We start from the raw sequence: 13,750 nt of genomic DNA, 5'->3' as shown, positions 1-13,750 counted from the left end.
GTGATTGGGCCATTGTTCCAACTCGCTCACAGAGCCAGTCTGTTGGGCATGTTTACATCGATTCATGCTTCTAGGCTGCTGGCTAATGCAACACCTTTGTTCTTTTAATTGCTTGCTGTTCCAGCCACAGGCTGAAAGGAATAAATTCTACAGCAACAGAATACTAAAATTTCCACCCAGTGAAGAACTTTCTCATTCTGAATATGAATGTGCACAGGCAGCTGCTGTATACGGACAGAAACTCCATATGTAGGAGCTTATGTGAACATCTTGTGACTCCACTTTTGGCAATGTCTATGTTTTAAAAAATCCTCACTGTTATAGAGATCTTGAGCTCGTCATTTCAGAAAATCCAAGCAATATGGATGTCTTATGCAAAAAGATTTATTGACAAACACAAACTTGATCAACCAAGGAGATAGTTACTACTCAAACTGCTGGTGTAGACCCAGTGAAATGCCACAGCAAATCTGAAGGAAAAGAGTTGAACCACTCTCAGTTATTCAGGCAGCACTCAGGCAACATTGCCCCCAGTCACAACATCACTATAAGATTGTTTAGTTCAGCGCCAGGTCAGCTCGACCGGGAAGAAGACAGCTGTCTGTCCCTCACTGCCTGCTTGTCTAAGGAGCAGTTCATACATGGTACATTCCTTCACACTAACTATATAATCTTAATATCAATAAACCATGGACACAGTCATTTGGTAAGCTACAGGATTGTCTCTAATATCAATATCAATATACCTGTTTGACAGAGAAAAAAAAAACATGTAGCATTACAAACCTGACCTTTTCTGTTTTTTTAAGGATTGCTTAAAGCTGATTGAATGTTGGTGACTTGGGGGCAGCTGGAAGCTGGTAACAAAACAAATGACACATTATCACCTTATAACAGTTGCCTTTTTACACATCCAGCAGACATGGAGTAACAGCATCCATTTGGAGCCATGATATTGGTTACCTGATGAATACATTCACTCTCCTTTTAGCTCTTTTTTCCTTTTAGCTGTTTTGCTCAACTTCTGAGAAAAATATTTGTCTTTTCATCTGCTAAATGTTCCACTATGTTCACCAGCTAGTCTACAGCTAACTGTGTCTGTTTGCTGTTTGGTGGTTGGGAAGTAATATACAGTGGGTTTATCAAAGGTTTGAGGGTTAGGGTCTGAAAAAAGCTGCCAACTGCTAGAAATGAGGTTGATGAGAGCGGAGTTTGTGGGCCGGAAAACTGTTAGATAAAAGAGGCTAAAAAGCTCTGTGGAGGCTCTGAGGGGAACTAGAGAGTTGGTGATAATTCTCTGTGGGTGTGTCACTGTGAGCGACTCTTTTACCACAGCACATAGTCATTTGAGTCATTGTTGATATAAAAAAATATTGATTAGTGCAACTTTAAATTTGGTTATTAAAGAATGGTAACCATGTTACAAATGATGTAATTACACTGCGATATTTGTAAAATGCCTCAATAATATCATTGGCATTTCTGTACTGCAATTTCTAGTTACAGCACTTATCAGCCTCCATATTCCCTAATATTAATATCTCCATGATATATCAATATCAATTCATTCCCAAATTCTGTGGACATTTCCTACCCATGCATCAGGAGAACCTGTTTAGTGTTGCATTGCTGTCAAATCCAAGAAGCACTTCCTTGTTTGTTTCTTATTCAACATTTGGAAGTAGCCATTTATCTTTTCTTTTGTAATTGATTACATTAATAACACTATAGCTCCAAGCTCTTTAGTGAAACCTCTTTGTTGCTATGCTTACCTGCAGTTTCAATACTGACACATTAAGTCAGAACTGCAAACCAACACCTGTGTCAAAGATGTGAAGTTATACTGTGCAGTTATTTGAAATTAATGGATTGCGTCATTATCATCCAAACCAGGTAATGAATGGAATGAAAACAACACATAGGCTGCACCAGAATTATCACATTTTTCTCAAACAAAAACCATGCAAAAATGTAAAGATCCTATAATCACACTTATTCTACACTTAGGGGCTTTAAATTGGTATCTTGTGTATGTCATGCACAGCACTACCATTCCTGAACTACGTGCTTTATTTAGAAAAGCCCAGAATCACAAGTGCTCGGTGTTATTCTGTGTGCTTGGAAAATCCTGCAGGCTTTCAGTGTCTTATAGCCTTTCCAAAACCATAATACAACATGTAACGGCAGAGATTCAAAGAGTTGCATCGATTAATTGACAAGGAACATCAAGTTTAATCTTTGGGTCAGATTTCATGCAGCAGACTGCCACTGTGCAGCTCTGCCCCAAGTCTCCTCTTTCACTGCTGTGTCTTATTCTCCTCTGCCGCAGAGTAGATGAAAGTGTGTTAATAGCTGCTCTCTTTCTGTTAGCTTCTCAAACACAAAGATCGATAGAGGACGGTGTGGGTGTCTGAGTGTGTGTGTTTCTGCCGGAGGTAGGGAGGTGTGAGGCAATGCTCGGTGCCTTGACGTGAACAGGAAACTCCAATAGAGCACTGCATGTTGGGTGATCAGACTTTGCGGCAGGTTAGGAGGAGGAGTGTGGGGTGGGGTGGATGTGGGAGTCTGGAGATAGATGAGGTGGAGCTGTCAATAAGAAGCAGCTCTTTATCCTCTGTTAAAGCTCTATTCATTTCATTACTGTCAAGCCTGTCTGGTGAAGAAGACCAAGGCAGTTTTCCCTGGATGCTTTTTGGTACAAGGTGAAGTTAGAGAGCTGCCAGGCTGAGGCAGGCTGAGGCAGGGTGAAATAGGATGAGGCAGAATAAGACGTGAGGCAGAATGAGATAAAATGAGACAGGGTGAATCACTGTACCAGAAGAAAAGTCTTTTGGTGGTAAGTGATATTAGATACTGGGACTATGCCATAGCTTCGGGTTTCAAGAATTGACACCACTGAATTAAACCAGGGGTTATTTTGGCTTCACAAAGGCTCTTTGGAGGCAAAATTTTTACTGCATTCCCCTAGAGAAGACTGCAGAGCAGGCTCGACACTGGAGGCAGATTCACTACTATCACAGCCCTAAATATTCATTCAGTAACATACAAAAAGTCACAGTCTTGCTTAATTCAAACTATTTCTGGTTTACACAGTTGTTTAAAATTTTAAAATTGTATGTGACTTGTAAGTGCTTTTTACAACAAAAAATGTACAGCTTGTCAGCATTGTGACACAATAAACCCACATTTCCTGTGGCCCCAAGGATCTGTGAAGGTTCATGTGACGTAAAGTTCATCATTTGCCCATATCCATGAAGGTCTGTGTGTATTGTCCACTTGCATATGCTGACAGACCTGTGAACGTGTCCATGTATTCAAACACCCAATGTAATATGAATACAACCGTGTTTGTGTAAGACGGTGACATGCATTACGGTTGTTGAGCAGATTACATTGTAGATCTGGTTTAGGTGTTATGACCAAAGTCCAGACCAGATCAAGTTGGACAGAGTCCATTGTAGTCTGATTCATCCGGAGCTGACAGTTAGAATATAAAATTATACAGTCAGAATATAAAATCACACAATGTATTGTGTTTAAAGATTCTAATGATTGGCATCCTGATCAAGTCACTGCCCATCATTGAGACTGGGACTGGTGATTTACGAGCACTGCTTACACTCAGATCGCAAACAGTGGCAGTTTCACATTTCACAAATGACTGCCTATAACTGCAAATTGCAGATACATGTGCAAGTCCTACTGGGCTCTCACGTGCTTGTGCATAGATCTCAATAGTTTGTTTTGATAAGTGATTTATGCTAAAATAAGACAGAAGAAATGATCTTATATTGCAGCTTGCGTGTTGACATTGAGTAAAATGTGCCCCACAGTCAATAATATGTAGTGGGAGAAAATGCATGTTTTGGAATTCATTGTTAAATAGGTGTACTTTCCAATATAGAGAAATAATTAACAGAATAAGGATTAAAAAGCATATAAAAGCTTAGAATTTCTACTAAATGCAAACCATATCAATCTCTTTATTTACTGATCTGATTTCAGATATGTGAGGTTCTTAAGCTGTCTAAAGTGGCTTCCTGTTATTAAGGAAAAATGCTCTTGTCGACTAGGCCAGATGCACAGTTTGATTCAGGTTTGCTTTATTAAGTGTGTTTGAAAAGGAAACATTCTTCAAAGATGATACAGTGCACTTTTTTCTCAAAGGCCTGTTTTAGAGGGATTTTCTGTTTAGATTGTGTTTTATTTATTGTCTGACAATGTATCTTTTAGTCCATCCCGTCCCCACACCTCCCCACAGAAACACACACAAACGTGATTATTCCAGACTTTCTTTCTGTCGGCCCTACAGATCATTATGATTGATCAGTGCGGGGCTTCACAGGGCTGGTGTCCTCAGCTATACTGAAATCTATATCAAGGACCTCAACAGGGATCCAATGGTGCCTGTTGTACAAAAGTTATTGTCACATTTGATTTGTTGTGATGTGGATTTGAGGCCTGTCATTTTTTCAGCCTGAAGAACTGGTTTAAAAACTGTCTATATTTTGGTATCAATAGGAAAAAAGCCCAAGATCTTTAAAGGACGGGTTCACAATTTTTCAAGTGTGTCTTAAAACAACAGTCAGGAGCCCAAATGAACACTGAAAAAGGTTTTCCTTGCTGCAATCATTCTTCCTGTTCATACCGTTAATTAGATGATCCCTTCATAATGCACTTACAATGTAAGTGGTGGGGGCCAAAATCCACAAGCCTCTTATTAGGTCATCTTCAAACAGATTACATCTTATTTAAATGCTCACTTTTGGCTGTTTTAAGGGTAAGAATTTAGGACATACATCAAGGGAGCTTGTCTGATTTTTGAAATATTGTATAATTTATATTGTAAGTTGGTTGACTCACTGTTGCATCCATTATGAATATTTTCTGGCTACCTTGTGTGATGCATGGGGCCCCCACTCTGCCAACACTACAACTCTTGTTTGTCACTGTTTAAAAAGCAAAACAATTCTATAACTAAAATGGTGAGGATAGATGAAGATATATATTATATACACACACACACACATTTTTTTTTTATGTGGATCGGTTTATTTCACAGCTAAGACCTGACATGCTTCATAAGGTGTGTCTTTACTAATACTTATCAGATGTATCAGATTAATGCATCCCTGGACTTCACAAACTCCTAAAAACAATATCTAGCTCTGACAGCACCACTATATGATTACTTAATTGTTGGCTATTTCTGTTTGTTGGACAAGCAGCATAAAGCAAGTTTACCTGAGCTTTTTTGTTGAAAACAGCTGCCTTTTGCAGCTAGAAACAAGACAATGAGGGCAGTGAGACAAAAATCAACTGCAGAGTTGGTGTTTATTCTCTCAGGGTTCATCTTCTTCTAACAAGCTCTTTCATTTTGATCCATGGTCATTATGAAAATACGAGTCCAGCTTTAAATTAAATAAATACATGTCATTTTGATGCATGTGTCATAATGCAGTCCAGCATACTCACAAATTATCTAACCCGTTTCTGTTACTTCCTAGAACTAAAATCAATTTAGCTTGTTTGTATTATATTTAATTGAGGATTAAATTACAGTCTGCTTGTTGTAATATTCAGCTTTCACATTTAAATCTGCACTAAACACTCTGCTGACAGACGTCATAAATATTCCTCACTGCTGCAGAATGAGCACTTTTTGTTTTTCATACAATACCTAAAAATGGGCAATAATTTTTCCACTCAGATGAAACTATACAATTTTCACTACTAGAGCAAACCAGAAGTGTGCATTTGAATGATATTGTTTACCATCCTAAAAGCATTTTCCACATCATAGCCTTTCAATAAAGTAACACTGATTATAACAACTTAAAACAACAAACCACTCAAGGGGAAGCAGCCCTGCACATAATGTAAAAGAGAAGTTTAACAGAGGAAATGTACCAAATAGTGAAATATACTGCTGTCATCTTTTGAATGTGTATTTAAATGCAAAACATCAGCTAATTGTTTCATTTAATACACAAAAACAAAGAGGAATATTGATCACGGCGTTGCTGTCTGTGGCTCATCCCTGATAAAGTGGAGTAATGAATGACTGCAGGTGTTGCATTTTTTGTAATTAATAGTCTTATAATTGGACAAATTAATGAGCTGGCGGATGAAATATGGGAACGGACATGTGAGGAAAGCAGTTGTCTCTCAGGAAGAGACCAGTCTGAACTTGTGTAATGAAGAAAAAGTTAACTAAATCACTGGCTGCCTCCCCCCATCTGCTTCTATTCACCGTGTTCTCTTTGGCCCCGAGTCACTGCAGTCACTCTCAGTTTACAGCGTAAACAATAAAAGCTGAGATTTCTCATTGCAGAGATAAAGAGAATCAGTGTAATCCCATTCCGTTGTCTGATCAGATACGAAGTCTAATTCATATCTTGTCTCTTCCATTTCACAGGTTCATGTGAATCTCTGGGTCGACTGATGCAGCCATGGGCCGATCGCTGGATCTTTGAAGCAACCTTTCTCGCCCTCCTCCACCTCCGCGTCCTTTTCCTCTTCCCCCTTTTCATCGTTCTGTTCTTCCTTGGCCCTACAGAGCTGGAAGTTGAGTACTCCGAAACCAGAAACCAGCTTTCAACCTGCGATACCTTCTCCTTCTCCATCACCTGCAAACCATGACAAGCATTGTTTCTCGGATACCTGGCCAAGCAAGGTGGCCACTCCCAGTGCTACTCTTGTATTTTGTCCCTCTGCTGCTGATGGCGAGTCATAACCATGCAGCCCCCTCAGGCCCAGAGTCAGACTCCTGCTCCACCTTAGTTCAGAGCCGCTTCTTCGGCTTCTTCCTGTCATCATCAGTGTTCCCTACCGTGCCTTGCTCCTGGACCCTGCAGAACCCCGATCCACGGCGCTACACCATCTTCATCAAGGTGACCAAACCTACTGAGGATTGCACGCCATCACAGCTCCGCACCTTCCAGTACGACTCCTTCCTGGAAACCACACGCACCTACCTGGGCATGGAGAGCTTTGACGAGGTAGTGAGGCTGTGCGACACATCTGCCCCGGTGGCCTTCCTGGAGGCCGGGAAGCAGTTCCTCCAAATGAGGAAGGGACCTCCTCGGGTGGGTGTGGCCATCACAGATGGTGATGGGGATTTCAAAACAGAGTACCTGGTAGTGGGGAAGCGTAACCCCAGCATGGCGGCCTGTCAGATGCTGTGCCAGTGGCTGGAGGACTGTCTGGCCTCCAGCACATCTAACAGGCCCTGCGGCATCATGCAGACGCCATGTATGTGCTGGGAGCCGCCACCACAGCTCAGTGAGGGAGATAGCTGCTACCACAATGGAGTTTACCTGGAAAACTGTTTACCCAGCGTGAAAGAGAGTGGAAAAGATGCAGAGATAAATGGTAAGTAGAAAAGCCTTTACGGTTGGTTAACTAAAAAATGTTGACTTGTAAAGTATTATTTGCTAAGGGTATTTACAACATCAACTGCACAGTATCCAAAGCCACTTGAGCACTGAGAGCTAAGATTAACAATTACTCCTGCCTCTCTGTAAAACAATAGGGAAAGGCAAAATTGATTTATTTTGTTTCGTCTGAACTCCAAAGGTCACCCTCGCTCTCAGCAAAATGACAGAGAAATGGCATCTTCAGTAGCAATCAAGCCAGGGGAAAACGTGTATGATTTGTGAAAAGTGAGGATAATAGTGTGATATTGGCTCAAAAACAAGTGGAGTGCTTTGGCTGAAGTAGAGGGAAGAAAGAGGCACAGAAAGAGGCAAATGGAAGGTCTAGGGTTTCATCTAATGTAAGCGAGCTCTGTGACCTTGCAAGGTCGGCATCGGTTCTGTCCCTCTGCGGTCCAGGGAGGGACACTTGATCGGCCTCCGGGAAGCCTGTGGAAACAGAGGAGAATCAAGTGCTGATGTTGGATAGCTTTAGGGATGCTCAGAATGAGGGGGGATGGTGATGTAAAGAAAGACAAAAAGACAAAGAAGATAGAGGGGGAGAGGCAGAAACGCAAAGGGATAAGAGCCTGTGGCTTGAAGTCTAATTGTCTGCTGCCTGATCCTGGCTCCCATCCCCTTCCCTCGGCAGACAGGATGTGGCCTGACATCTCTATCCTGGCTTCGACAGGACTATGGCCACAGGGGTGGAACATTTCTCGGCTCCCCTTTCTCCCCCTAACCTTTCCTCCATCTATCGCTCTCTCTTTCCTCTGCCTCTCTCAGTCGCTCCCCCTAATCAGCCTGTGGTCTTATTCTCTCAGTCCTCCTCCTCCTCCTCCTCTGAGCTACCATCGCTGCCTCCCCATCTTTCTCTCCCCAGGCTGATAGTGGGCTGATACTGAGCCAGTTGTGGGAAGCCAACCAAGCAGAGAAGATGTTGCGGTGGGTATCTCCAGCCTTATCCTCCTCCAGTCTCCAGAGCGGCTAATATCCCCTCGCCACCCCAACCTCCTCTCTGCTAGTTATCACACTTATGTAATCCCACTTATGGTGCTCAACAGTGGGGTGTGGGCTGTTTGTGCCTCAAGGTGTGAAAAATAAAAAAGAAATATACCATCCACTGTTGGCTTGTGCAGAGATAGAAAGAGAAGGACACATTATAGCTTCTATTTTCCCTCTCTGTGCTTTAACCCACACGGTTGAAGCAACTCCTAGATGATAATCCCAGGTTCAGAGTGGCTATTGAACACTGTGATGAGCTACAATGGAGGCAAGAAGTCTGAATATTTGGCTGGATGGGTGACTGGATGGATTGAATTGGTGGATGAAGATAAAGAGTGGCTGGGGAAGACATAATGGATTCTGTGGTAATAGGTCGAGGAGCCGGGTGGTTATGGCCTGCCGTGCAGTGAACAGTGGAATGGAGGGGTGATAGTTGTGAGTGATGAATGAAGGAATGGAGAGGAGAATAAAGGAGAATGAAGAGGCTGACAAGAGCTGAGAGGGGGAGTTGTCGGAGGTGGAGCGGCCTTGATGAGGATAGATAGTTGTTGCTTGGGTCAGGCTATACGCAGCTGGACCTGTTTGGTCTCAGCACCCTCAGTAACTGAAGAGTTCATAGATTACAGTCTGTCTACCAGCCTCCTTCACTCCCTGTCTGCATGGGGACTGAAGGTCCCGCCCAGTAGCAGATGGAGAGGTGAGACCTGCTGTCAACACTCAAGCTCTGCCCGTGTCCAGCTGATGGATACTAGATAAGGAGTTTAGCTCCTTATAGGTAGTGTGGGAGCTTTGTCTTGTACTCACGCTTTCCTCATACAGCCCTGTGCAACTAAAGCACAAAAGTTAACTGAAACATTAAGTGAACTTAGCAAAGAGAACACTATGTGAAATCAATAAAGAAAATATATTCTTTTAAATTGAGACTTTATATTAAAGCCATTATTTAAAAACTTTTCTCTGATGACCCCCAGTGGCAGCTTGATAATCAGAGTTTTGTTTCATTCAGCCTGGGGTAATGGTAATGCTAGCCAATTTCTCAGCTCAGTATCCCTAGGTATATGTCAGTATTGGGCAATCATCATTTACCTTCAGTGTCACCACCACCAACCCACTCTCTCCTCTATGGATGTGATAGAGGGAAACCAGCCCATTCATCTGCACAGGGATCTCACTGGGAGTTTTCTTCAAACAAAAATATATGCCACCAAACTATTTCGAAATATGCTATAATCACTAAGGTTACTCATGTCACAGACTGGATGCTGTGAATAATTTCACAGTTTGTTATGTTCAGTTCTTTCAGTTCCTGGTAGATATGATCAATCAATTATCTATTAATCACTGCTAAGAAGTTGATTGTTCAAGAAAATATCAACCAGTAAAGTACAAAGATGGAGTGGCAGTATTTGTACAATAAATTCCAGCCCATAAGGGCAGGGTTAGCCCTTTGTGTATGGTTAGATTAATATATTGACTTACCGATAGATGGGGTCAATATTACTCTTTTATTAATACAAAATCAGATGACACCCAGTGAGCGTGTTTGACCTCCGCTATGACAGATATGGTACAGCTTGATTATCTGCTTTACTATGTCAATAACTTCATCGATAGAAAGCTCTTAACCTGTATTGATTCTAATATGACCTTTTGATCAAATTTGAAGGATGAAATGCTGTTTTTAATCAATATCCCTCTGGGTTATGTGTCTGTAAATAGCAAAAATCTACAAATAAAATTTCATCACAATATATTTGCAATGAGAAGCAAATTACAAAATTGTAGTTTTTCAAAAAAAAAAAAAAAAAAGAACAACCTTAATCATACAGTAATATCATAATGACAGCTCATGGGCAGGAGTCCATGACTTGCACATCCATACCTCACTGTTTGAACTGTGTTGTGTGAGAAATATTTAACCTTTAAGTTGAGAGGACTGGTGATATCAGGGCTATTTTTGGAATCTTCTGACATTCAAATGGTGAAAGTTAAAGGTTTAGGGACAAAATATTGGCTGTTTGCAGCTTCAGTCCAGAAATATTTTCCATAAAATCCATTTTGGTAGGGCCTTGTGCATGTGTGTGGATGCAGTGTGATTTGTGTCACGATGTGTGGCACAGAGCAGGAAAGGATTCATTTGTTAGCCCTCAGCAGACAGCAGGGGAGACAGTGAGTGATTAAAGGATGGATCAGAGAGATGTGAGGAAATGAGAAGGTGTATGACTCAATTTGAACAAAAGAGACACGATTGTGATAGCTTTGAGAAAGGAAAGAAATTACCAATAAAGTGCACTAAAGGTGAAGAGGGAAGATACACCTCACCTACAATGCCATTGTACCATCTGGGTCATAACCTTGGTTGAACACCATGCGCTCTCAGCTTTGTTGTCATTTTCAAGTGTGAAATATTTAATCAAGCAGAAAAGCTTGGAAAATAACCAAACAAGGACACAGTGTCACAGATTGAAAATCTGCGTGTCCTTTGAAATGTTGTGAGACGTACGGACAGGGTGAATTGAAAACCCCAAATTCTCCAAATTCTGAGTATTTGCCTGAGCCATTTCAAAACCTACAAATGCAGCTCTCTGCTTCTTGAATTTGTAAACTGGTATATACATTGAAGCCATCACCTAACCTACAATCTATTGTTCAGTGGTCAATTTTGTAATGGAATGTTAATGCAGTCCTCATTAACTTGGAAAATCAGGGAACATCAGGTGGCTGAATCATATTTACCAGGGATTTGTATCCAGTTGATCAGTCACTGGTAAATCCGTCGCATCAAATAGCCACTGCAGGGTATATGGAAGTCTATACTGTTAATCAAAAGCATGTCACTGAATAAATACATTATACATCTGGATATACCGACCATCGACCAGGCATACTGTTTGCTATTTGGCCATCATGTGTTGAGATAAAACTAACATCAAGGAAGTGACCGTTTAAAGCAAATGTTTATACAGTTTTACAGATTTGGCGGAAAAAGGCTTTGCTCTTTGAGGGAGCTCTCAAAGAATCTGAGCAGCATGGCGGAGTCTGCAGGGAGAACTAATCCCCTTTTAACAAACACATACATGAACATTAGATCTTTGTAAAGTCAACAAAAATGAGCATAAAAGGGGAGGTTCGGGTGGTGGAGGGAGCTGCAGCTGCAAATAGCTTGGTCCGGTTATGAAAACAGCACTGAGCATTTACATGAATAAAAGTGGATGTAACTAGTCAGCTGGTAGCCAATCAGCTGATGTATAAGCTACAGGTGGGGAAGCATCAACCATGAATATGAAATATCTCACTTTGACTACAAAACAACAAGAGCCAAAATGCATCAAGGGCTCCTTTGGAGAGGAGAGGTTCAGTCTGCCTCCTTTCAGATCCTCTGAAGGATCTGCCTCTGCTGGGCATGTCCTTTGGAGGATCCAGCCCTTAATTTAGACACAGCTGATGTATTTGTCTATGCCTTGCGATAGGCTGCGGGGTGTACCCTGCCTCTGGCCCAATGCATGCTGGGATAGGATCCAGTATAAGCGGATTTAGAAAATGGAGGGTTCGAGTGAAGTGTCTCTGCTGTCTGTCTGTTTTGCAGATCATGGCTCTCTCGAGACTGTTTGCTACAGTTACTGGTGCTTGAAGAAACAAAGATGATCTTGTCTAGTCCATACCTTCAAAAAAAAACTGCCAACTCACCACATAGTATAAATCAGTAGTTTAGCCAGAAATATTAATTTAGGTGTGCCTGTGGGATATAAGATGTGCAAGAACCAAAGTGATCAGTAGATCAATCATAACAGTTTTTTTTACTCTTAGGTACTACTTACGCTAAGATTTCATTATTAGTATTAGTATTTGCCTACTTAATTGTATTGATCGCAGGCTACTGGCTTTGTTTACAGTTGCTTAGCAACATGTGATAGTTTCAAGAAAAAAGGTGGCGGAGGTGAGCAGCAACATTATTTCTTCATTTAATGCCGCACTGATTTCCCCAATAACATTATAGCACAACTGTTGCATAAAAGCAATGACAAACCTGGAGCTGTGGCAACTGCAATGGTCTCACTCACTGAACATCTGCAGCACTGAACATGCAACTACATCACATCAGATTTTCAATAGCAAGAGTCACCACACAACCATAGCTTTTTTTAAGGCTAAGCCCATAAGATATTTGCACAATGCCACTACATGGCAAAAACACACTGATCCAACTATCCAACAATATAGCAAAGTGTGAGATTAACAAAGTTTAGCTTCATTTGTAAGCTATCATTACATTCACAATCCCTCAGCCAAGAACACAATAGGCCGCACCAGCAGGTCCCATTTCAAAAAGTACTTCTACCATCACAAAGCACAATTTATACAAAAAGCACATTAGTATCACTTACATGTGTCAGCACATCTTCAAGGTTTAAAACAATAAGAAACATCCACTTAGTTGTGATGTGTCATTTCCATTTGCTTCCAGACTTTAGCAGAATTGAATGAAAATTAGAGAGGAGTCAAAGAAATGTAGCTGCAGGATTTTAGTGAAATAAACCCTGGCAGAATTTACACATTACAGTACACACTGGATGAACTGCATACTGTAGGTTTGACATTGCTTTAAATCCGGAGACGTGCATATTTATCACAAAAGTAATAGAAATGTCCCCATATAGTGTGGATACTATAGTTAACTGACCTTAGAATGTAAATATATGTTATTTTTCTGCTTTCTGCAGAGCTGAAGTTTCATCCCATAGCAAGACATGATGGAACATCTCATTGCTTGTTAGAAATCTGTCTCTGAGAGATCTGTTGTGCTTACAGACACATATACATAAATTGGCAGGGTGGGTCGTTAGAAGGGAAACAGTAACTCATCCAGGGAATCACTCAAACCGGGTGTGCAATCCATATATCAAAGGTAGGCTATTGCACAATTCTCTTATTTACTTAGCAAACAAAACATATAGGCTACAGACCAACAAATACTCTGATAGGTTTAAACTCTCCATTAACAGATCTAAACCCTTATGTTTACATCAAAAAGTATCAATGCATGTATCAGATACATGACTTACACACCCTCATTTATATGCCTGACATGCAAAACATACCCCTCAAGACGTACAGTACTATAGTTAATTACTAAAATTTATACAACACAGCGTGAAATCATTTATAAATGAAGACATTTTCAAAACCAACCAGCAGACCTTCTGCACAGGCCCCAAACAATCACAAACCACAGACAAGCAGCAGCAACAAGTGATTTAACAACCAGCCAACAACTTATTCAAAGCCTCGGTGGGCTCCACAGTCAGCAGCAACACAACAGCTTCAGCATC

The 13,750-nt window shown here is 41.1% G+C and overlaps 1 protein-coding gene across 1 annotated transcript in view; it reads left to right on the top strand.

The window, feature by feature from the left end:
• adgrb1a (adhesion G protein-coupled receptor B1a) overlaps positions 1 to 13,750 on the top strand; it is a 169,598-nt gene that overhangs the window by 41,711 nt on the left and 114,137 nt on the right. The window contains exon 2 of the mRNA XM_044359261.1: positions 6,419 to 7,374. Coding sequence (XP_044215196.1) covers positions 6,639 to 7,374 — 736 coding nt within the window. The 5' untranslated portion in view covers positions 6,419 to 6,638. The remainder of the gene's footprint in view (positions 1 to 6,418; positions 7,375 to 13,750) is intronic.

The sequence above is a fragment of the Thunnus albacares genome, chromosome 8 (genome assembly GCF_914725855.1).
Source record: "Thunnus albacares chromosome 8, fThuAlb1.1, whole genome shotgun sequence".
Taxonomy (NCBI): domain Eukaryota; kingdom Metazoa; phylum Chordata; class Actinopteri; order Scombriformes; family Scombridae; genus Thunnus; species Thunnus albacares.
Note: the sequence above shows the minus strand (reverse complement) of the source record. Positions and strands in the feature narration are given on the sequence as shown.